General features: G+C 32.3%; 2 protein-coding genes across 2 annotated transcripts; both read right to left on the bottom strand.

The window, feature by feature from the left end:
- Window positions 1-3,712: 3,712 nt before the first annotated feature.
- Window positions 3,713-5,544, bottom strand: LOC132751867 (uncharacterized). Its single transcript, XM_060742076.1, has 3 exons — window positions 5,386-5,544; window positions 4,892-5,140; window positions 3,713-4,386 (listed from the first exon to the last, which is right to left on the bottom strand). The coding sequence occupies exons 2-3, from the start codon at window positions 5,099-5,101 to the stop codon at window positions 4,282-4,284; spliced, it is 315 nt and encodes a 104-aa protein (XP_060598059.1). The 5' UTR covers window positions 5,102-5,140; window positions 5,386-5,544; the 3' UTR covers window positions 3,713-4,281.
- A 1,579-nt stretch (window positions 5,545-7,123) lies between these two features.
- LOC132751866 (sodium/glucose cotransporter 4-like) lies at window positions 7,124-22,180 on the bottom strand. Its single transcript, XM_060742075.1, has 16 exons — window positions 22,013-22,180; window positions 20,685-20,877; window positions 19,602-19,673; window positions 17,887-17,991; window positions 17,510-17,569; window positions 16,948-17,052; window positions 16,283-16,388; window positions 15,657-15,737; window positions 14,677-14,882; window positions 12,798-12,933; window positions 12,099-12,206; window positions 11,219-11,369; window positions 10,803-10,971; window positions 10,287-10,502; window positions 8,779-8,857; window positions 7,124-7,944 (listed from the first exon to the last, which is right to left on the bottom strand). The coding sequence occupies exons 2-16, from the start codon at window positions 20,775-20,777 to the stop codon at window positions 7,646-7,648; spliced, it is 1,986 nt and encodes a 661-aa protein (XP_060598058.1). The 5' UTR covers window positions 20,778-20,877; window positions 22,013-22,180; the 3' UTR covers window positions 7,124-7,645.
- Between the last annotated feature and the right edge of the window lie 402 nt (window positions 22,181-22,582).

Here is a 22,582-nt window from a genome sequence, read left to right as displayed (position 1 = left end):
TCCGTCAAAAAATTAAAATACCATGTATATTTTTCTTTATTACTTTTATCATTTTTATTATTATTATTATCATTATTTATTTTTATTACATTATTTTTATCTTTATTACATTTTATTTTTTTTTTATTATTTTTTTTTATTTTTTTATTTGATCATCATTATTTTATTTTTTATTTCATATTATTATTATCATCATCATTATTATTATTTTGATGACTTTAGCACCATTTGCAATCCCCAAATAAAGTAATAGCAAAATTTGGGGATTGGAAAAAAATTTTTTTACAAATTTTTGAACATATCGGCAAGTTTCTTACGTTATCCTTTTATTGCCACTTGGGTATACCCTTATGAAAAAAATTAAAAAAAAACTCCTCCTTTTCCACAAATTATAACAAATTTTAATAGTTTTTAATTTATAACCCAGACAGTGTAAAATACCAATGTAAAATAAAAATATACATGATAGAAATCTGTTTTTCGTGTTTTAAACCTCTTTTTTTTGCGATTCAACAAAAACGTTGCCTTTTTACATTAGATTATACTTGATAAAAATTTCACTTTCGTTTATCGGGTACTTTAATACTAATTTCCAATGTCATAAATAAAATTTTCATGCTCATTTTTTAAATTAAAAAAACTGACCACTTCAATATTAGCCAATCGAAGTAATACGAAACTCAAAACTTGACAACCGTTCGTGCTAAAATCCCCCGGGGCAATTCCGTTGGGAAACATCCGAGCTGCATGTTCAAGGGTTTTGAAAATTATTTTTCTGAAAATTTGTCGTGAATATGAAATTAAGAAAATCTTTGGGGGAAAATGTTCATTACATAAACCTTAAGAAAGTAAAAGCGCACATCTCCTTCGGACTTTTTAAAAGCTACATTAAGAGGTTTTTTTTTAACTTACTTTTCGAAATGATCATTTTGACAATTCTAATTACGGTTTTGTTTAGATTCAAACCAGAATTTATTTACAAGATAAGTTTTTTATTTTTGATGGTGAAACATTTGATTTGTAAAAACGAGTTTTCAAATTTTCCCCTTCCAGTATAAAAAATTTAATTTTATGAATTAGATACATTAATTTTATTTTCATGCTTTTGTTAGTGCTTTAAACTGCAATATATCAGATAAAATTTTGATAAAAACACTAGTTTAAATTTATAAAAAAATAACAATTTTTTACTGTAGCGACTATATCTAAATGCGATTGAAAAGAATATTATAACTAATGGAATAACGAAAATAATGCCGTCATACATAAATTTTTTCTTTTTAGTAAAAAAAAGTTGACGCACTCATAATCATGTTAAAAATATAACACAAATTAGAGAGAAATTTGATATAAACTTATCATTTCAAAATTGATAATACCGCCGAGGTATGGTCATACACCTGTTAAATTCTGCTGAAAGGCCCATTTATGCCTCAGAAATATTTAACTCCTGATTTCCTGTGATAGTTTCCCTAAAAAGTTACAAATTCGCCAATTACCCGAGCCATTCTTTTGACCTTTGTTACGTTTTAACAATTAGCATCCTGCTTACATTTTAATAATTTTATGACAAATAATTTCACATTCAGCGCTACTTTCTTCACGCGTTAAATATCTATTATGCTCTAAAACCGTTATTTAAATGTTAAACAATCCATGTTTACCCTTTCTTCAGAAGGAAAAAAAAATGTCATTTTTTGAAGCATAATGTGCCTTTAAAATTGTTTCGAATTATAATATTCTACGACCAGTATGTAATGCAGACAATTTATTCTTGAATGTTATATTTTTTCAGGACGAAAATGAGGAAGACAGTAAAATCCACCATATTACATACGCTTTTGTTGTCCTACACTTTCTTGCCATCAATATACAGTCAACAATTAGCAACAACAAATGGTAAGCCAACTTATGAAGATATTTTGCAATTGTCTTTTCTCCATAACATAAGAAACATTTGTAAATTTCTTTGCCCGATACATGTGACAAATACTTAATAAAGAATATGATTTTGAAACTGAACTTATGTATCATTTTTAAAACTTTCTTCTTACAGCTGCTTATCCAAATACGTGATCACCCAGGAACATTCATGGAACCAATTTTCTGAACAAAGGGAATATTTGCTAACATTCCTTTCGCCACCTGCAATCCCGTTCATGGACAATATTGGAACGGAGCTTCACAAACCTATCCGCAATATACGCTCAACAATAGGCGACTATCAAAAACCGGATACGGAGCTTACAATACCGGGATATCCTCAAAATGGCGCATATTATCACAACAATATTACCAAACAACCATATGCACAGTACGGGGACAGAAATTATTACGGTCAGTACCCCAGGTTTGACGCTCAATACTGGTCTGGACAATATTCCCACAGCAGGATGCCGTTGTATCAACACAAGTCCGGGTTTGATTCACCCAGGAGTCCCAAAATGTACCCCGTTTATCATGGTCAACAAAACTATTACGGCCACCCCGGCTACTACCCAAGTCAGCAGTTTCATGGCGGGTATCCGTATCAAAAGAAACGTATCGGTAAAGGATTTTTAGGTGGGACTGGACACAGTGTGGCCAAAACACTTCTCGGTGCTGCGGTCGTCGGGGTCGTCGCTGGGACAGTGGCCAAAAAGGGATGATACTACAAATTTCGATGCACTATAAACCCAAAGTCTTTCGTTTATTTTCAAAATTAAAAACAAAATGTTTTATATATTATGTGTTATGCTATTGTTTTCAATAAATCCTTTTTCAGAACTTTGTATGTTTGTCATTTAAGTGTATATAAAACATATCATGAACATCCATCTAGCTCATGAAATATCGAAATATTGTAGGTACTGTTATACCATTAGTTTCATTCAAAATGCACCAATTCATTAATAAAGATTTATTAAAAAGAAATGCAACAATAAAAGGTATAACTCTGGTCAAATATTGCACACATATCATGCAATAACTAAAATTAAAGATTGATGCAAATCTTTTGGGTATTTTTTCCTATTGAAATCCTGTTAGTAAGGATCATCTCTGCTGTAAGATGAAGAATTATATATAATCCTTTGGCCGTCAAACGGGGTAGCATTTAGCAGGATACTTTAATACGTACCTATTAGATCTTTTTAAGCATATATCTTCTCCGTCATAGGTAAAATAGGGTCGGGAGTCTAATATGTATCTTTTTTGTACGGTGATATAAATAAACAACAAAATCGCATTATACATATATACAACATCTATTTTCTAAAACTCAGATATAATTAGAAAAGCAGAAAATGTTGGATAACTAAAGCTACGTATCTAGACTTAAAGTCGTTGATAGTCTAATTATTCATTTGTGCGAAACGTTTTACCCTAACCATGCTGGGTGTGTTTTTTTTTTTTTTTTTTTGTTATGTTTTTGCATTTGGAACAACCTATTTCAAAATTAAATTTTTTCAGTGCCAGTGTATAAAATTTTAGCTACCAATAGAACATAAAGCTGGTCAGAATGGTGACAAATACTTGTCACTTTTAGTGCAGCAGACACAGGGTTAAAATGAGGAAGGACCTCTAAGAGGTTATATAATTAACTACATGTATTCAAATGTCGTAGACAACATTTTTTTTCATCATCCCGACGTCATAACTTTTAAATTTAAAATTTTTAGATACTATTCCTTGGACATTTTTTGAATTTACCTACATAGAATCAAAAAGCCAATATTTTAAGGTAACAATTTCGTATATTAAATGTAAATTTAATCGAATTATGTGTATGTCGGGGTCAAACTTACTGAATTTTATTCCTTAATCATATTCAATCTTCTCAGTCATATATAGAATGAGGAGCTAGTTAACGAATCATACTTTGTATAAAAAATCAAGAAAATCAAACTGGAGAAAAATGTACAAAGATTTTTAGAAAAGTAAACATATTCACAATTAAAGAAAAATAATAAACATGCTATATACAATAATTAAATGACCGATTTTGCCGTATCACCATAATCACCATATTTGACGAAATAAGGGATAGTTTGCCATATTCTTATCAACTTTTATTTTGTTAATTGTCGTCGTTTGCAGCGTGTCAGTTACTGTCGTTTTTCGCTTGACAATATTTGACTTTTTAGTACATTTTAATTTTTTTCACGAAAATGAGCATGAGTCTGGAGGCATGCCGCTTAAAAAATGAAGTAAATATTTTGTCTTTTTTTTGTAATTTGGTAATATCTATATAGTGTCTCTTTGGTATGAATGGTCAGTTACGTTTACAATATAGTTTATGCTTTAGTACAAGAACTTCTTTTTCTCAGACGATTCCGCGTTGATGTACATTTCTCTGATCACGTCACCTTGCCTGGCGGGAAACTTCTCCAGAGTGCGGAATAGTATCTAAAAACGAAAACAAACAATCGTAACTTTACGAAATAAAGCCATCCCAATGATGATAAAATGCACATCAACATTTTCATATACAATGTAGTTAGTTGGCCAAAAACCGTGTTATTAAGAAATAAATGTGTTTTTTTTTTTTTTTTTTTTTTTGTCACAGACTTCAGAAAATTTATGTAATTACGATAGATTATATGAATATGAAGTATATGAAGTTTATTGATCCTCGCAATCGGATTAAGACACATGGGCAAGCACATGTAAAAAAAACATTTTGAACTATTTACTAATTACAAAATTTATTGAATAACCCTTAATAAAAAAGAAAAAATATCTAAATATCGCAAACAGATTAAAACAAAAACAAAAACAAAAACAAAAAAACAAACGTGTTGTATCATACCAATAAAAGGGGAGGTAATGACAATTAAAATTTGGAATTATTCATGTAATTTACGGGGAGGTTATAACATGTTTAAATTATGGGCAGTAAATGCTGAATTACCGGTAAGCTTCTGGCGGCAACCTCCACATGTTTGAACTCGAAGTATGTCCCATTTTCTGTGCATACCCTGACAGCGTACATGTGACTGTGACCTACTTCCGCGAAGCCTTCCGAGCGTTCTTCCGGTATCAGTGCCTCGTATTGGATGAGAATAACATCATCTTCCGGTGACGTTTTCGTTTTAATCTTGTCACCAAGATTTAACTTCATAACTTTGCCAAGGTGAAATTGGCAGGAAAGTGCCTTCCCCTTTGATATATAATAATTATAATATTGGGCTTTTAAGCAACAATTAATGACAGTGTTTCCTCCGTATTTATTCTAGTCTTAGTAAATTTATAATCTTTTTCTGTACTTTTTTTTATAAACATGCTTTAAAGGATGATAGCTGGTATATGATTATCATGTTCGATTGCGTTATTTTGTATATTAAATATTACGTTACAGAGAAAAATATACATGTATCTAGGCAACAATATCCAAAGTTTACAAACCGGAGTTTGAAGTTCGGGCCTCCCATAGTCCCATCACGGGTTTTGTATTACCGGTTAAATAAAGGCTTTGACCCAACTTTTACTGACTTCACTTTGGTGATAAAGACGTCAGGGACGTCAATCGTCGGCATAACATCAATGATGACGTCATCATAGAACTTTCCAGGGAACTTCACTGTGACGTTGAAACGTGGTTTTCTCAGCAATAAATATCTTATTGCTGGCCGTCTTCAAGTGTTATGTCAGGATCGGAGGCCGCTCAATGGAAGCCGCTGCGGAAATTAAAAAACTTATTTAAAGGATCGAATTTGTGAAACGCCCTTACCATTGCAATACTTGATATTAAATGATTAAATAAAATAGCAATTAATTACGAAACCGCCTGGTCAAATTCGTTGTTCGGAACTGCGACCGAACCGCTAACTCATCTCGTGTAATTTAATTCTATTTTAACTCTTCTTCACTTTTTCATTATACAATCATAATTTTTGTATCCTATCTGATTTTTTTTAACACATCATTAGTTTTGCAGAGAATATAAAATAAAAATAGAAATTTTTACCTTTCACAATAGTAAGGAGCAATTACAAGGGTGGTCGCTAGAAAGTCCATTCTGCTCTTGTATAGTAAACCTAGTTTTGCTAGAAGATGATTTTTGTAACTGCGAAGTTAACATAATACACCCGAGTATCTGGCAATCTCCACAGCGACCGGAGCTTGCAAATCATTTTACCCTGAATTATTCATAACTGCTTTCACGTTTCAAATTCATAAAAATTCAAAGTAACGCCTTAATGGAAATGTTTTTTGAAATGTTATTGATCGGACAGTTGGCAAACAGAAACTTCTTGAATAAAATTTAAAACGACGGTTCTGAAATTTGCTGAAGTTTACATACATGTATGGAATATATGTTGTTGAGTGATTTAAGGGGAGGCAAGTAAATGAAGCGTAAATTAAGCCTATTCAGGAATTTACTGTCGCCAGGGATATCTTTGTAAAGATCTTTGACAAAAATGTCTACACGCGTTTTCTTAACTTTTATTATTGAGACAGACCTTTATACACTGACTTGATATCGCAAAAATTATAAGAGATTATTGATGTGTCTACATATCAGATCATGTTGGCCAAGAAAATGTTAGGCTTAAGCCTTTAGATACTCCGGGGTACCGGAGTTATGTGATCCATAAAAACAAAGGCTGTCCAAGGAGCAATTTTAAAGTGAATGTCTTTGATATTATTTTGAGAAATTATATTAAGTATAACCTTTTAAAATGTAATTTTTAAGATCATCTGCCCTTTAAGCACGACACCGCATGAAGATAATGAACAAGTATAACGTGAAAAGGTTAGGTTTCTTAAGATCTTTTGACCTTAAAAAACGATACAGCAGGCAGTACTATTCAGGTTGCATGCACATACTATGTTTCAAATGACAATATTTATTTATTGTGCAATACATGTATCTCATACGGGGCCCTAAGCACCAACTTAAGCATTATTCAATCATTAAAACTGAATATTTGAATAAATGAACCTGACGGAAGAAATAGATGCGAAAATCTCCGACTTTAGCAGTATTCAATCTGTAATACTGTTTAGCATAGAAATAAAAAAACACAATGGACCATGAAAATTACATAGACAAGGTAATGGGAAAAGTATCCGCATTATATATCAGATTGGATAAAGGGACGTAAGTCATACACGTTTTCGACAACAGAATCTATAGTCATTTTCATCTCTTAACTCCCTTTTTATTACAACATTGTTAAATAGATAAATAAGTTGTTCGAACATATCGACCGAAAGTATAATAAAAATAAATTTTCAATAATTCAGTTTAAAACTCCAGTAGCAAATATATCTATATATATTCTAGCGTCTGATATATAACTATACTGTTTTATGTCCGTTAACTACTAAGTAATGTAAAGCCTAAGGACATCAGCTTAGCATCGAGTCCTGGTCGATATTCTGGCCAAATTAACTCTGACAATATGCATGTAAAACCAAGCAATATCAATAGAGAAAAAAGATCTAAGAACCCCAGCTTAGCATCGAGTCTTGGCCGATATTCCGCCAAATAAACTCACAATATGCTTGTAAAACCAAGCAAAATAAATAGAGAAAAAAGGACAATGAACCTCAGCTTAGCATCGAATCCTTGTCGATATTTCGGCCAAATAAACTCACAATATGCTTGTAAAACCAAGCGAAATAAATAGAGAAAAAAATGTTATATGTTATTAATGCATCAGTGGTAAAAACCGACCAAAAACACAACCAGAACCATCCCGAGTACAGCGCTTATATCTAACACCATTTTCCAGAATGGATCTTCTATAAAGAACTGTTTCTTATATTTGACATGACAATCTTCGCTGTGATAGGAGTGTGACACTATTGGCACGCCGCATATTCTGTATAGGATCCGTCTAACCTTTCCGATCTCATTAGAACGCTGTCTATCCTCGTCACTCGTATCACGTGATCTAGTGTCGTCTGATGTCGAATTCTCAGACGATTCACTTTCAACTGTAAAATCCGTCTTACCTTAAACATATCAAATAAAACAGTTGCGATCTATACGAAAGCTTGTGTTAGAATACTAAAAAGACAAAGCTACATTCAACTGTAGAAATTCTTAAATTTTTTAATCTTAGTCTAATCAAAATTGAACGAGTGTGTTCTGTCAGAGTTGACATAATAAAATATTTGTCCCAGACATGAAACAGAGATACAGGTGTATGAAATATCTCTTTTAAGACCAATCGAAAATATAATTATGTAGATAATTACATAACTGTCCGGGAAGATACCAAGAGGATATTGAATGAGTGTCGGTTTAAAAATAAAATTGAACGAGTTGAGTGCGAGCCTCTGTAATATTATTTTATTCTATGAGTTCAATGAATTGAGTACAGAATCTACACGAAAATAATATTTTATTCATCACATATATAACATAAATAGATGATGTTCAAGTTTTTTCTTCTATAAATACAGGATTTATTTTCATTGAGTGGTATGAAAAATAAATATTTCATCAGTGGCTATATGATATTTTTATACCACAAGATAAAAATAAATCCTGTATTTATAGAAAACAATGAATTTTCTGTTTATTGTATGCATTTTTGTATTTTTTTGACATTACAATTTGGAAGACATCCCCTTTATTTCTATGTATTAGCTGAATTAAGAAGAAATTAGTCCGGCAAGACACCAGTGAAAATAAGAAAAATATGTTTCACTGCAGTGAAAAATACATTTTTAAAGTGAAAATATGGAATCACACTTTTTATCTCATCAATATTTCTCAATGTATCATAATTATTTAAGTATATAATGAAGTTAATCATGTAAATTATCATTATTTATTCTTACTTTCAAGTTGACCTGAAATTTCAGGATCAGACTCTGCCTTCTTGTCTAATCCTTTCTTTATGGTCCACCATGTAAGTCCCTGTAATAATAAATACGTTTACACGGCGATTATAAGGGTACAGACTAAGCTAGGATGTTTGGTATTGGTGGAATATTTCTTTGTTTTTAAAAAAACATATCAAAGAATCTAAATTGAAAAAAGATGTTTGGAAATAATTTCAAATAATGAAAATCGGGCGACATGCCAAACTATCGGACGTTACAATGATGCGGTTTAAAGAAAATTGGTTTAACGTTACGTTATATGGCCTGTCTCTTAAGCATATAAACATTGTTGTTTCCAAAGAAAACAAGTAACATGTAAGAATAAATGTATGAAGTTGCAAATAATGTAGAGGAATTTTACTCATTGAAGAATATATATGATCTTTCTGATCAAATTTTTCTAAATATCAATATCAATAATAAGAATCAACGTCATTTCCTGTAATTACATTTTGTATTTGTAAATATCTAAGTCTTAAGAAAAAAGATGGCTGAAGTGAAGCAAACTCCTAGATATAGAGTTTAATCCCTCGAAACATCGATGATTGCAAAAGGTAGTTATTTATTGATTGTTTACAGATTGGTTCCTAAAATGAACAATCACCGGCTGCATCTCGCTGCAACAAACGAAGAAAGCACCATTTTCTCGAACCAACCGTTCAAACAACATTTGTCTGATTGTATTGCAGATTTGATTTTGTCTTCTTTGCACCATAAGATGCCCAAAGCCCCATTTCAAGAAATATGTCCGTGAGATTTCCGCATGGCATGGTCGTTTTATGAACCGGTGATTTGCTCTTTCTTGACATAAATGTTCGAAAAAAGCAATATTTTCTCGAGCCAATCATGAACCGGTGATTAGTTATTTCTGTATTTAATGTTCGAAAAAAGCACCATATTCTTCTTCGCAACATAAGAGGCCCAAAGCCATAATCCATGAAATACGTCCGTGAGATTTTTTGCATGGCATGGTCGTTTTATGAACCGGTGATTTTGTTCTTTCTGTATATAAATGTTCGAAAAAAGCACCATATTCTCGAGGCAACCGTTCAAAGACCATTTGTCTGATTGCGTTCGGGATTCGATTTTGTATCAATTTGAAGCGTCTTCTTTGCACCATAAGAGGCCGAAAGCCCTAATCCAAGAAATTTGTCCGTGAGATTTCCGCATGGCAAATTGTAGGTTCGAACCGCGCCAGCGTCTTCGCACTTTGTCATGCGAGAAAGCTAGCTTACGGAAAGTCGGTGCCCGTTCAGGCTTGAAATAATAATGCACAAAAGACAGGTGCATGAGGTTTTCCTCCACCAATAAAGGTAGAAAGTTGCCTTATTAGCTATATTGTATTGGTGCGACGTAATAGGGAACCAAAATAAATAAATGAACAAATAAATAAATACATAAATTGAAAAATAAATAAAGAAAGAAAGAAAATGAATATGAAGGACAAATTTAAACAAACTAACATCAACATTATCTCTGGGCGACGTAAACATGCTGATGATGGCTATACCAATCATCGTCAGGAAAAATAGCATCACGCAGAAGTACGTGTAGTGTACTTCATACAACACAGCAGGTCGGGTCTCCGGCTCACCACAGATAGGTGCAGGGTACGTGAAATCTATCACCAATCGAGCCAGCCCAATAACTTGAACGATCAGCAAAGAGTAAAACGCAGCCTGGAAAGTAAAGTAATTATGCATGAACGCTATTCTAATTCATTTAAGAAGCGCATAAGTTAATTCACTTGGACCGAACACTAGTTGCAACCGTTCAGGTTAAATAATTGAATACGTGTATGTGAATTTGGCGTTTTCACTAATACATGTATGTGTAATGGCATTTTTCCACAGTGAAATATTAATAAATGGGAAGGAGAACAATTCACATTCATGGCGGTATCATAATGAATGGAAGTTTTGAAAAGATTCATATCGAAAATTGCCTCATACTAACAGAAGACGATAACTGGTGTTTACCGGCTCAGTCATACGTTTCCATAATGCTGCCATCAAAAACAGGGCACCAATAGGCGTTGCTAGGTAACCTTGTATGGCGTTAAGGTAGATAAAAAGTTGTCCACTTTGAGAGGATTTAACCAGCGGTATCCACAATACACTTAGTATACACATAAACACAATAAATACTCTGAAAACAAGACACATGTATATACTTTTATATGCACAGTAATGTAGTAAGTTAGAAAGCGTATATAATATATATTTAACTGAATTTAGTCTAAACAAATGTTGATAAGACATACAAGATTGTATTAAATGTTAATATTAAAAGCTAAACACGGTCCACAAACGCATCTGCTGCATTATCAAGTACAGTCAGACATTCTTGTCTTCAATCTATATACATGTTGTAAGCCAAAAATAACCGTACGTACCTTCCTACAACAAGTCTTTCTTTCTCGGATGCTTTAGAACGTATTCTTGTCCAGAGATCCATGGTAAATATTGTGCTAGCACTGTTAAAGATGGAGGTCAGTGAGCCAATAATGGCAGCCAACATCACCGCCACCTGTAAACCCCGTAATCCTTAAAATATATAAAAAGAGGTCTGCAGGTTGCACCAAGGTCGTCTGGCAAAACAGGATACGCTGATATAATCGCCAAGATTTGAATCCTAGCAATCCGTTGATCAAACAATTATCTGTTCAATTCCTCGCCGAGAAGAGCATCGAACAAATTCCCCAAACCGTTAAATCGGCATAATGTAAAACCTAACTGTGCAGATTTCGGAATAGGTAAAACACGTTAGTTATAATTATGATGTTTCACATGTTCAAAGACCATTTTTAAAGGTTTGCAAAGTATTACTTATCGATTTCTTCTACTAACTACATATTTACATATAACAACATTTTGTCCAAAATATTTTGAAAACGACAATATAAATAATTCTCCTACCCAAGATTGTCAAAAAACATTGTACATGTAAATCGATATGAAAATTAAGGATTTATTTCAAGGCTGACGCTACATGCCTTTCCACTTTTTTTTAATTATAAAGATCACTACAGTGCTATAGTCACAGTTAAGCAGGGCATTTATTTCTTCAAGGAACGGCGATGGACCGTATTTATATCCGGATAGAATTGTCTTGCTTCTTTTAAAAAGTGTTTTGCGACCTTTGTGAAAATTAATACTACATTCAAACTGGTACAGCAAAGGAAATCAGATTGTTCTCTAAATGGCGGACCATACATTTATTTTTCATTTCACAAAAAAAGAATAACGAAAGGTCTACACATAGATTATGCATACCTGTGGGTAAGATTTCGAGCACAAGTTTGGGATACGCGATGTTCGAGCAGCCGACGGGATTACCGCAATATTTGGTACACTCTTCAGGGTCCACACAAGCTACCTCATCTTAGAAATAATTAGAAATCATATTTAGTAATGTTAATAAATCACGTGCCAGATATAAAATTTGTAAATGTTCGGCAATAGTAGAGAAACTTATACAGCAAACAAATCCATATCAATAGTATCTGTTCACGTCTTCCTGCAGCTTATTTTGTTCTGACAAAAGTTTTACTTTCACTTTGCTTCATACACTTTACCTTGAGTCTTTTGTTGGCAATAGATTACTAGTATAGCCATGCGACAAGCTCAGACTATGTGCTGTCTGATCATGGTCTGCATTGTTTACTATCCAGTTGTTGCGTATGTCACAGGTTGAGAAAAACGTGCATTCCCTTTCGTGACTCGAACCCTGGACCCTCGGAATTCCGTACTGCGGCTTTACTGACTGAGCTATCCGGCCGCTTACACACTGTCTCCCCGAAATAGTGAACAGTTCTGAAGCGTGCCACGTATTTTGAAATTTTCCCCAAAAGTGATGAATGGTTTTGTTAAGTTTTATCAAATTTAAATTTTTAGCTTGGTGAAGGTTTATTAGGGTTGAAAATGCTAAATGGGAACAATGTGTCACATATTAGATTATTAAAATACATGTACCTGGAAATAGAATTCTGCTAATCATTCCCGGCATGACCATGATGTACATGGGTAAAATCTTCAGATAGCCGGCTACCAGAGATCCGGCTTTGGCATGAGACAGTGTCTTTGCTGCCAATGTCCTTTGAACAATTACCTGTAAACCAATTTTAACATTAAAATAGCAGCACTGATAAAGTAAAAGGGACATTCGTGTGTTGGTGCTTAAACAAATGTATACTCATCAAATGTCATTCTTCAGACAAGTTTGATTTTTAGTATATAATGACACAGACACTTGGGGTTTGGAGCTCAAAACGCCTTTAAAATCCAAATAAAATGCATATTTGTCAATCCCAGGACATGTACTGATCATATATATCAAAAAATCTTAATATATGCCGTTTTGAAAAAAAATCATATTTCAACAACTATAATAATACACAAGATAAAAATGTTCGCCGGAAAAAATCCGCACCCCTACCGTCATAATCACCATGTATTTTATTCCATTTCCAATATTTTCACATAATCCTTTGGTCCATCGACACAGAAGATATAATTCTTCACGATGATGGTCAATTTTAAACTTCAACGGTAATATAACAACGCAAACAGCCGAAATAAAACATCAATATTATCGCCGTTTTTTTTTCAACGACAAAATCTTTCGATAAATTCAATGGACCAGACGGCTATGAACGAAGCTATCCGATTATGTGGCCCCAGCTTTGCCGTGTGCAAAATGCGCAGCGCTTTTAAGTTTGGGAACCACATAATCGGATAGCTTCGTTTCATAGCCGTCTGGTCCATTGAATTTATCGAAAGATTTTGTCGTTGGAAAAAAAAACGGCGATAATATGATGTTTATTTCGGCTGTTGCGTTGTTTATATTACCGTTTGAAGTTTAAAATTTGACCATCATCGTGAAGAATTATATCTTCTGTGTCGATGGACCAAAGGATTATGTTGAAAATATTGGAAATGGAATAAAATACATGGTGATTATGACGGTAGGGGTGCGGATTTTTTCCGGCGAACATTTTTATCTTGTGTATTATTATAGATGTTGAAATATGAATTTTTTTCAAAACGGCTTATATTAAGTTTTTTTGATATATATGATCAGTACATGTGCTGGGATTGACAAATATGCATTTTATTTGGATTTTAAAGGCGTTTTGAGCTCCAAACCCCAAATGTCTGTGTATAATGACGTTATATTCACTAGTTAACATGGTTCATTTCCGTCACCCACAGGAATGAAGCATTATTTACACGTGCAAAAAGTATGGCCAACATACATGCACTAGAATGAAGTAATTTATTTATGACGGTTTTTCTTATATCTAGAAAAGGGTTTGACCCTTGGAAGCAATGGAAACAAAATGAGCCGTGTCACGACAAAACCAACATAATGGGTTTGCGACCAGCATGGATCCATACCAGCCTGCGCATCCGCGCAGTCTGATCAGGATCCATGCTGTTCGCTTACAGACCGTATAACAAGTAAAGAAACTGATAGCGAACAGCATGGATCCTGATCAGACTGCGCGGATGCGCAGGCTGGTCTGGATCCATGCTGGTCGCAAAACCATTATGTTGGTTTTGTTGTGACGCGGCTCATTAATGTCTCATTTTAAGCCTGCTTTTGATTTCATTTCCAGATTAAACCACCTTTTTTTTCAAGAAACTCAATATTTGAAATAATTAAAATGTACAAATAATACCACTTTACTTGAATTTATTCGTGTAAAAATCAAAGGGAATGGATTCTTTAAATTATACGTCAAGTCTTTACAATCAAATGGAACATCCTCAAATGAAGATTTGAGGTAGATTGGAAAAACAATTTGATAATAAAATCTCTGTTAATCTATATGACGTATTTATACCATACCTGATCGTTGCACCAATACCACATACACCCTAAAACCATCTGCAATATGAGGCCAGGCCAGGGGTTGTCTGAATTAATCGGGTCACGAAGTATGTTAAATGCATCCTCGCGCGGTAAACCGCACGTGCTGTTGTAATCCCGAATCGACGGGGTGGAGTCCATATACTTCTCACGGAGGTTTGCGTACCCGCCTATTTTATGAAAACCTTAAATAGGAAAAATAGCAAGAAAAACAATAATAGTCCTTTTAGTTTGTCGCTCACCTGAAATGAAAAATGCAACTTCTTTCACCTAGTTGGCGTTGTGTTGTTTAATTTGATTTTGGCCCAAGTGACCTCAAAGTCTACATACGAAAGTGTTAATGCCAATACACTAAGTCATCTTATCAAGTAAGAAACTTTTCAACTACTGACACAAATCGTTTGTTTTTCTTTGTTTGTCTTGTTTACTTTTCAACGACCGCTAGGGAGAGCAAAGTTAGTGTTCACTAGGTTACATTACAAACCGATACAAATAACACATGAACATATTGGAGTGGTGAATGGGCATTTAAATAAAACCATTGTCAAAAGTAGGACTGTTAACGCACCATCGCACAATAAAGGAACTTGGATCTGTTGGTGATGCAACTACCTCGCAAGTTTGGTGCAAATACGTAAATCAGAAATTCGGTCAGTTTTGAGGTCCGGACAAATCTTGACAGCAGACATACGAACGACCATTGTTCCTTCAAGGTCAAAAATAAGTGCTAAGGTGTCTTATATAAAACACGTGTAGATTATTTTCAACTTTGCTATTAGTGCGTTTTCATTATGAATTTCAAAGCATTACTCACGTGATACAAGTGACCTTGCCAAGAAATACAACTGTATTCAATTTTATTGCAAGCTCATAGTAACAGAAGGTGTTTGGATAAAAAAACTGTTATATGTATAGAAATAGTATATAGGTTACAATAACAGACAACAACATAAACTTACTCATCGCGGACAGGACTATGGATCCTACCAAGAGAATTCCGGTCTGGAACGTGTCTGTGTAGATAACAGTTGTTAGACCTCCTAAAATTTCAACATTTTCAATAATAAAATTTGCAAAATGGCGTATCTTATTAAAGTCTAAATTTTCTTTAATTCGTCATAAATAAGTTTGTTTTCAAAACAAATACAACACGAAAAGAAATGTGTTATTTGATTATTTGAAAACGACTATTACAAAAGATAATTTAGAAAGCCGTTTATAATGCGATCAGAGAAGCAGCAGAAACATTTTTGTGTCCACATAGAAATCTCTTTGTCGAACCAATATGTACACACCTTCAAGCGATAATCCTATCCGTACCACATTTCCGAAGCTCTGATTTGAACGAAATATATCGATATACCTTACTGACCTTCGGTGGAACACTTTAGAAAATATACATGTATATACTAATTTACTTACAAACAAACAAACAAAAACAAACAAACAAACAAAATCGTAAACTTCTACACGACATACTCCGACTATGAAAATGAACTTCATCGACATATAACACGCTTATCTATTGCACTTCACGACATATAACGCCATTTAACAATGCACGCGATACATTTTATACATGTACCTAATATTGTGAATAAGCCAGTGACGACCAACAAGAACGCTATGGAAGGATACATGTTCCAACCCATCGCCATCTGTATGAACAGAGATCCTCCGAATATAGTCGCCTGGAAAATATAACAATATCACGTTCGCTCAATGATAAAATCATGGGTATAAAATCATTTTTGACATAATGTGAATTATTTTGGTCTAAACATATTTATTTAAGGCTTTTAAGCTCGTTTGCGAAACAAGTTCTTGTCACTTATATTAATCACTTTCGAGCCCGCTTCCTGGAACCAGCTTTAGTACTGGTGTCATGTGAAGAAACATGGATGTGATACGATTAGGGCTCAAACCCATGAGGCAGACAACTTAACCACTAGGCCACCCCTCCCCTTATTGTTATATTTGAATTGTTTTAAATGTTATGTTATACGTATTCCAATATACATATTTAAGTTATATAACACATGTTTAATATAGAATGACCCTTCAAGCGATCAATATGTCCATTTTCAGACAAAAAGGAATCTTACATTACATGTATTATCATTTCTTATATTACATTAGGTTCGTCGTAAAAATAGTATTTAACTTACGAATGGCTGACTTTCAAAATAAAGATATAAATGAAATGAAGACTATGATATGTTAGTTATAAAATGTTGTATATGATCTTACAGCAAGGCGCACTATAATGTAGACAACGAGGGATAGAATACTGAGATAAACTCGTATTCTCTGACCCCCAAATCTCTTCTCCATATACTCCGGCATCGTCGTTACCTGTATGCAACAAGAAGTGCTAATTATACGATAGAAAATTTCATATTCTTTTATAGAAATAATTTAAAAAAATTGTATGAAAATGTGACCATATGTATATGACGCAATTCTATGCAACAAAATATTGAGAGCAAATGTATCAAGTATAATATCAAGCTGATTTACATAATATTTACTGTAAATTAGATATATTCGAAAGCCAAAATTTCGCAAAATCAACATTTCGGACTATTTGACGATGTAAAATATTCGCGAATTTCTACATTTCGTTCTTTTTAATATATGCTACTCAGTTTTGTTAATCGATATATATAATTTTAGATAGATAGCAATTATAAATTTTCGCCGCGAAGATTTTAATTCGCTAAATAGCGAATTTAATCTCTAGCGAAAGTTTCTGGTTTTACAGTATTTTATTATATTTGTTTATAAATATGTATATTTTTGAAGTATTTACCCCTGCTGATATGTACACCGGGACAAACATCCATCCGAGTAAGATTACTAGGGGCATTCCCTGTAATAAAATTTAGCATTAAATGCCATTGTTTGTTCATACACATAATGCTACACAACATTTATTATCCTCAATATAACACAACAGTTACATTTTATGTATACATCAAATATATATACATATATTCTATAGATTATTTTGAAAATATTATTATAAAATTATATATTGTTTGAAAATGTGTGCATCTTAAGTTTTTAGCCAACACGTCACTGCTTTATTCAGACGCCGAGGTTATCTTTTTCAAACCAGTGAAGCAATTAAAAAAAAAGACAAAAGGCACCTTGTACAGATGTAAGTTATTCAATAACACGACTCACCAGCCATTCATAAATGATGATAGAAATGCCGGCTGCAGCTCCGGTACCAGCGAGGCCAATAAAATGTTCACTTCCTATATTACTGGCGTATAATGAAGCCCCAACCTTTAATTAATAATAATATAAAATAATTAGAGACATAATTCAGAAAACAAGTAAATTTGGTAATTATAAATTGATTTATTATATTCATATAATTCTAACACTATCGGAGATTTCTCTTATATAAACAAAGAAGGTCGGAAGTGTGATTTATTACATACTTATAAACGAAATATTGAGAAATATTGATGAAATAAAATGCGTATTTTCAATTTCCGTATTTTCCCTGTAAAATTTATTTTTTACTGCAGTGAAATATTTTTAAACTGTTCATACTGAAATACCCTACATGTGAAGTAAGATTGCATATCAAATTTGCCTTACAAAGGGTCATTACTCTGGAGTGTACGAATAGATTTTTATTGTATTTGACGAACATTCTTCCCTTTTTACTATAATTATAATAATCAATTATACTGAGTTTCATCATAACCTAATCAAGCACTTGTCAAATATGGCTAAAATAACAGTTTTTAAAGGGCCGTAACTCCTATCAGTGGAATTTGATGGCATTTGTTGAACCTTAATATTACCCTACCTTAATATTCATACATTTCTACCAAGTTTCCAGAAAATTTCACAAACTGATTACATGATATGGACCCAAACGGACGGACAGAGCCTTTTCTATAAATCATTTCAATTTTATTGGCGGGGATAGCAATATAGAAACTTAAACAACAGACATGTCACAGGTACCGCGTTTTTTTCTTTAGATTTCGTTATTATTTTCTTCTTATAATTATAAAAAAGCTAAAGCAATTAAGTATTATGTAAATGCATGAAATAGTGAAAACTGTTCATTTACACGCGCTCATTAACATATCAATCAATACTTTGTTTTAAAGAATTTAGATTAGCTTAAAACAAGCCTTTTAATTGCATTTTGAACATCTAGAACCATTTGTGTTTTGCCTTGACTTTCATATTTTTTTTTCAATCAAAAAAGAAAAGATAGAAGGGTAACACTTAAACAAATTCAAAAAATGAATACACGACTTAAACACAGTATACTCCCAGTATTTATAGCTAAATTTAGCTATATTAAATAAAAAGCTTGCGTTTTACATGAACAAAGAACGTATATGACAGAAAACGAATACTATATTTTAAGAACAATATATATACGACAAAGTGTACAAAGTGAACTTCCACGTAAAATTTTCATGTGCTTACAACATTTCACTTTTATAAGACTGGAGTTAATGGCATACTTAGTGTAGTAATTAGAATGTTATCAACCGGGCTGATAATTGTACTTTAGTTTGTTAGTTATGTTGACTGAGTGCCAGTCTGACTTGACCTCCTTGTATCTCATGACCTGACATTGTGACCCCAAAGTGTTATACTTATATCAAATAAATTACCTATCTAAACCTATATATAACAAATGTATCACCCGAGTTCGTTCACCTCACAGAACGAAATAGCTGATAGTAACCATGTAGTTATGCATTTCTTTCAGACCGTTGGTGTGTTTATGCTATATACTTAATATTTATATCATGAATGAGTATATTTTCTTCAATAAAAAGAATTGACCAGTCATGCACATTGATGTATAATAGATTAATATGATGACACCGAAATACATCTTACTGGAATTAACTTACTGGAATCCAAGTCATTGACCGACCTGCTAGGAAATAGTTCCTCACTGTACCTCGGTGTGCGCGACACAGACTCTGAAAACAAATAAATTAACGTAACATCTATAAATAAATAGTTCCTTACTGTATTTTGGTATGTGAGACTCAAACTCGGAATGAAATTAAATAATAACGGTTGACGGTTGACGGTACATTCAGTATGGAACAAGCAAGGACGAAGTATGTCGTTGAACAGCTAGTTGCAGTTTCAAATGTAAAAAAACACCGTCATTCTATTTGACCTGTTTTTTATGTTTTGTCTTTCATTTATTTTTCGACAAAATTTACAAATTTTCGACAAGTTTCAACATGAAATACATCCGATCAATTGCCACCAATTCTATCAAATGTCGAATTCGTGTTTTGGTGTTTTGTTTAATCGATGCCTAGTTTTTCCCTCTGTTCAAAAATTCGATATCGTAGACGATACACATTTTCTTTTCTTTATTTCTTTTGGAGTCATATCACAGTTTAAGCTTTTGTATTAAATATTCCTTTTATTTTAAACAAAGTTGACCCCTTAACCGCATTTCCAAAAAGACATTTTATAGTTACATGTCTCTGTAGGTGTAAGCGACATAAAAAATACAAAATTTACATGTTGATGAGTCAAAAATAATTCCAATCTTAAATCTGTAGCGTTTAATGTCAACATGCAGTAATTCTGAAGATTTGGAACTACTTGCAATTGCGTATGCTGACAAATGTGTCCTTAGGTTTCCGGCAGTTGTCATGGTATTAGTAAATTAACTAAATCAAAATAGGAGGGGTTTGTATATTTTATATAACAAAAATAATGTTGATGTACAGTTTATTTATTTAAAATTCTTCTAAATACAATATGTAGTAAAAACTACCAGGGCTATAAAATAAGAGATTACTTTTCAATAATTTTCATCTTCAGAGACTCATATATATATTTTGTATTTCTTTTTTATATAAAAAAATAATTAGAGATCTATAAATTCAAGTTTCAATGTATCATTAAACACGCAAATACTGAAATAATAAGGATTACTGAAAAAAGTGGAACGAATATAAACATACCCATATTCCAACGGAAACGAGTAAAACAAAATAGCCAGCAACAACTAAAAAATCCCCAACCTCACTTAGAGCAGACGACTTTCCAGCCGCCATTTTGTAGTTTTTTTTTCTGTGAATTTAGTTCACCTAAAATGTATACCTCAGACGTATAGCAGCAGTGGAATTTTCCATCACTAACTACCAGGGTTGCCAACTAAAAATACATATCCATGAGATTTTACTTTTAACGTTATAATTATATATATTTTTTAAACGATTTAGTATTCACATTATATACATATTAGTACATGTATATCGATGACTTTTGCCATTAAAATATTTTTTTTATATAAAATAATAGTGAATGTAATGAAATTACATTTTTATATATTTTTCATCACAAGTATATTATTATAATTTATTATTTTATTGTTATGATTATGATGATTATTATCATTGATTTTTTCCCAGCGAATCGATCAGACTTGATGAAGAAATCAGTCTTTAAGTTAACATTTGATTTATTAGTTAATGGACCAGGTTCAACATTTGATTTCTTTTTATTCTTTTTAAAAATAAAGTTTACCCTTCATTTAATTGCTTTAAAAATTACTCAACATTTTATTTCTTTTTAGTGAATAAAATTTGATTCAACATTTATTTCCATTTTAGTGTGTAAATCACACTCAATATTTTATTTCATTCTAGTAAATACAACTAAGTTTACATCTGATATCATGCTAGCGAATAAATCCTACTCAAAATCTGAGTTTTTTAAACTGATAAAATCCATCTTAAAATTTCATTTCTTTTCAATGAATAAATCTAACTCAAAATTTGTTTTCTTTTCATTGAATAAATCTCACTCAACGTTTGATTTCATTTACGTGAATAAATCTCACTCAACGTTTGATTTTTTTCATTGAATAAATCTAACTCAACATTTGATTTCATTCCATTGTATAAATCCGACTCAAAATCAGCGGGGCTTTTAATATCTATTATTTGATTTCTTTGTAATGAATAAATCTAATTCCACATTAGATATCTTTGTAATGAATAAATGCAACTCCACATTTGAATTCATTGTAATATCTTAATTAAATGTAACACCACATTTGATTTCTTTGTAATGAATAAATTCTAATCCACAATAAATGTCTTTATCTTTTTTCTTTATATTTTCACATTGAGTTTTTTTGTATTGAATTAATCTCAGTGAACATTTGGTTTTTTTCAGTGTATAAATCTAACACAACAATAGATTTCTGTATATTGAATATATTCGTTTTAACATTTAATTTCTATATAATGAATAAATCTTAATTATGTATTTTTAATTGAAATACTTTTTTATCATACATAGAATACACTTGTTATAGCAATTTTTTTAAAAGATACGACACATCTCATAATACAAGATATTTAAAAAATAGTCTTTAATGTGTCATATAAATCAATATTCAAAACTTTTCTCGCTACTTCGTAACAGATCGAGAAAAAAGTCAGTTATTCAAGCACACACATGCACAATAACATCCAATTAAGCTTTAATCACAGTTAACTTAAGATAATAAACACTTTGTCCAGTTTTGACTAGATTTGTTTTCTTTTTCTAAATTGGATCTACATGTAGTTAAAATTATAGTCACGAATTACGTCGTGACATGTAATGAATTTATACGAAAACAACAATTTTTTATTCAATGTACAAAAAAAACATTTATATTATGATATTCTTTGATATATTAAAATATATCCATGTGAAACACGTCATATCATACTGTTTGCAAGCGAGTGAAATATAGATTTTGGTTCCCGTTTTATACATTTGAGCCGCGTCACGACATAACCAACATAATGGGTTTGCGACCAGCATATATCCAGACCAGCCTGCGCACCCGCGCAGTCTGATCAGG

This window comes from Ruditapes philippinarum, unplaced genomic scaffold (assembly GCF_026571515.1).
Source record: "Ruditapes philippinarum isolate M1 unplaced genomic scaffold, ASM2657151v2 ctg6455_1_1_1_1, whole genome shotgun sequence".
Lineage (NCBI taxonomy): Eukaryota > Metazoa > Mollusca > Bivalvia > Venerida > Veneridae > Ruditapes > Ruditapes philippinarum.
Note: the sequence above shows the minus strand (reverse complement) of the source record. Positions and strands in the feature narration are given on the sequence as shown.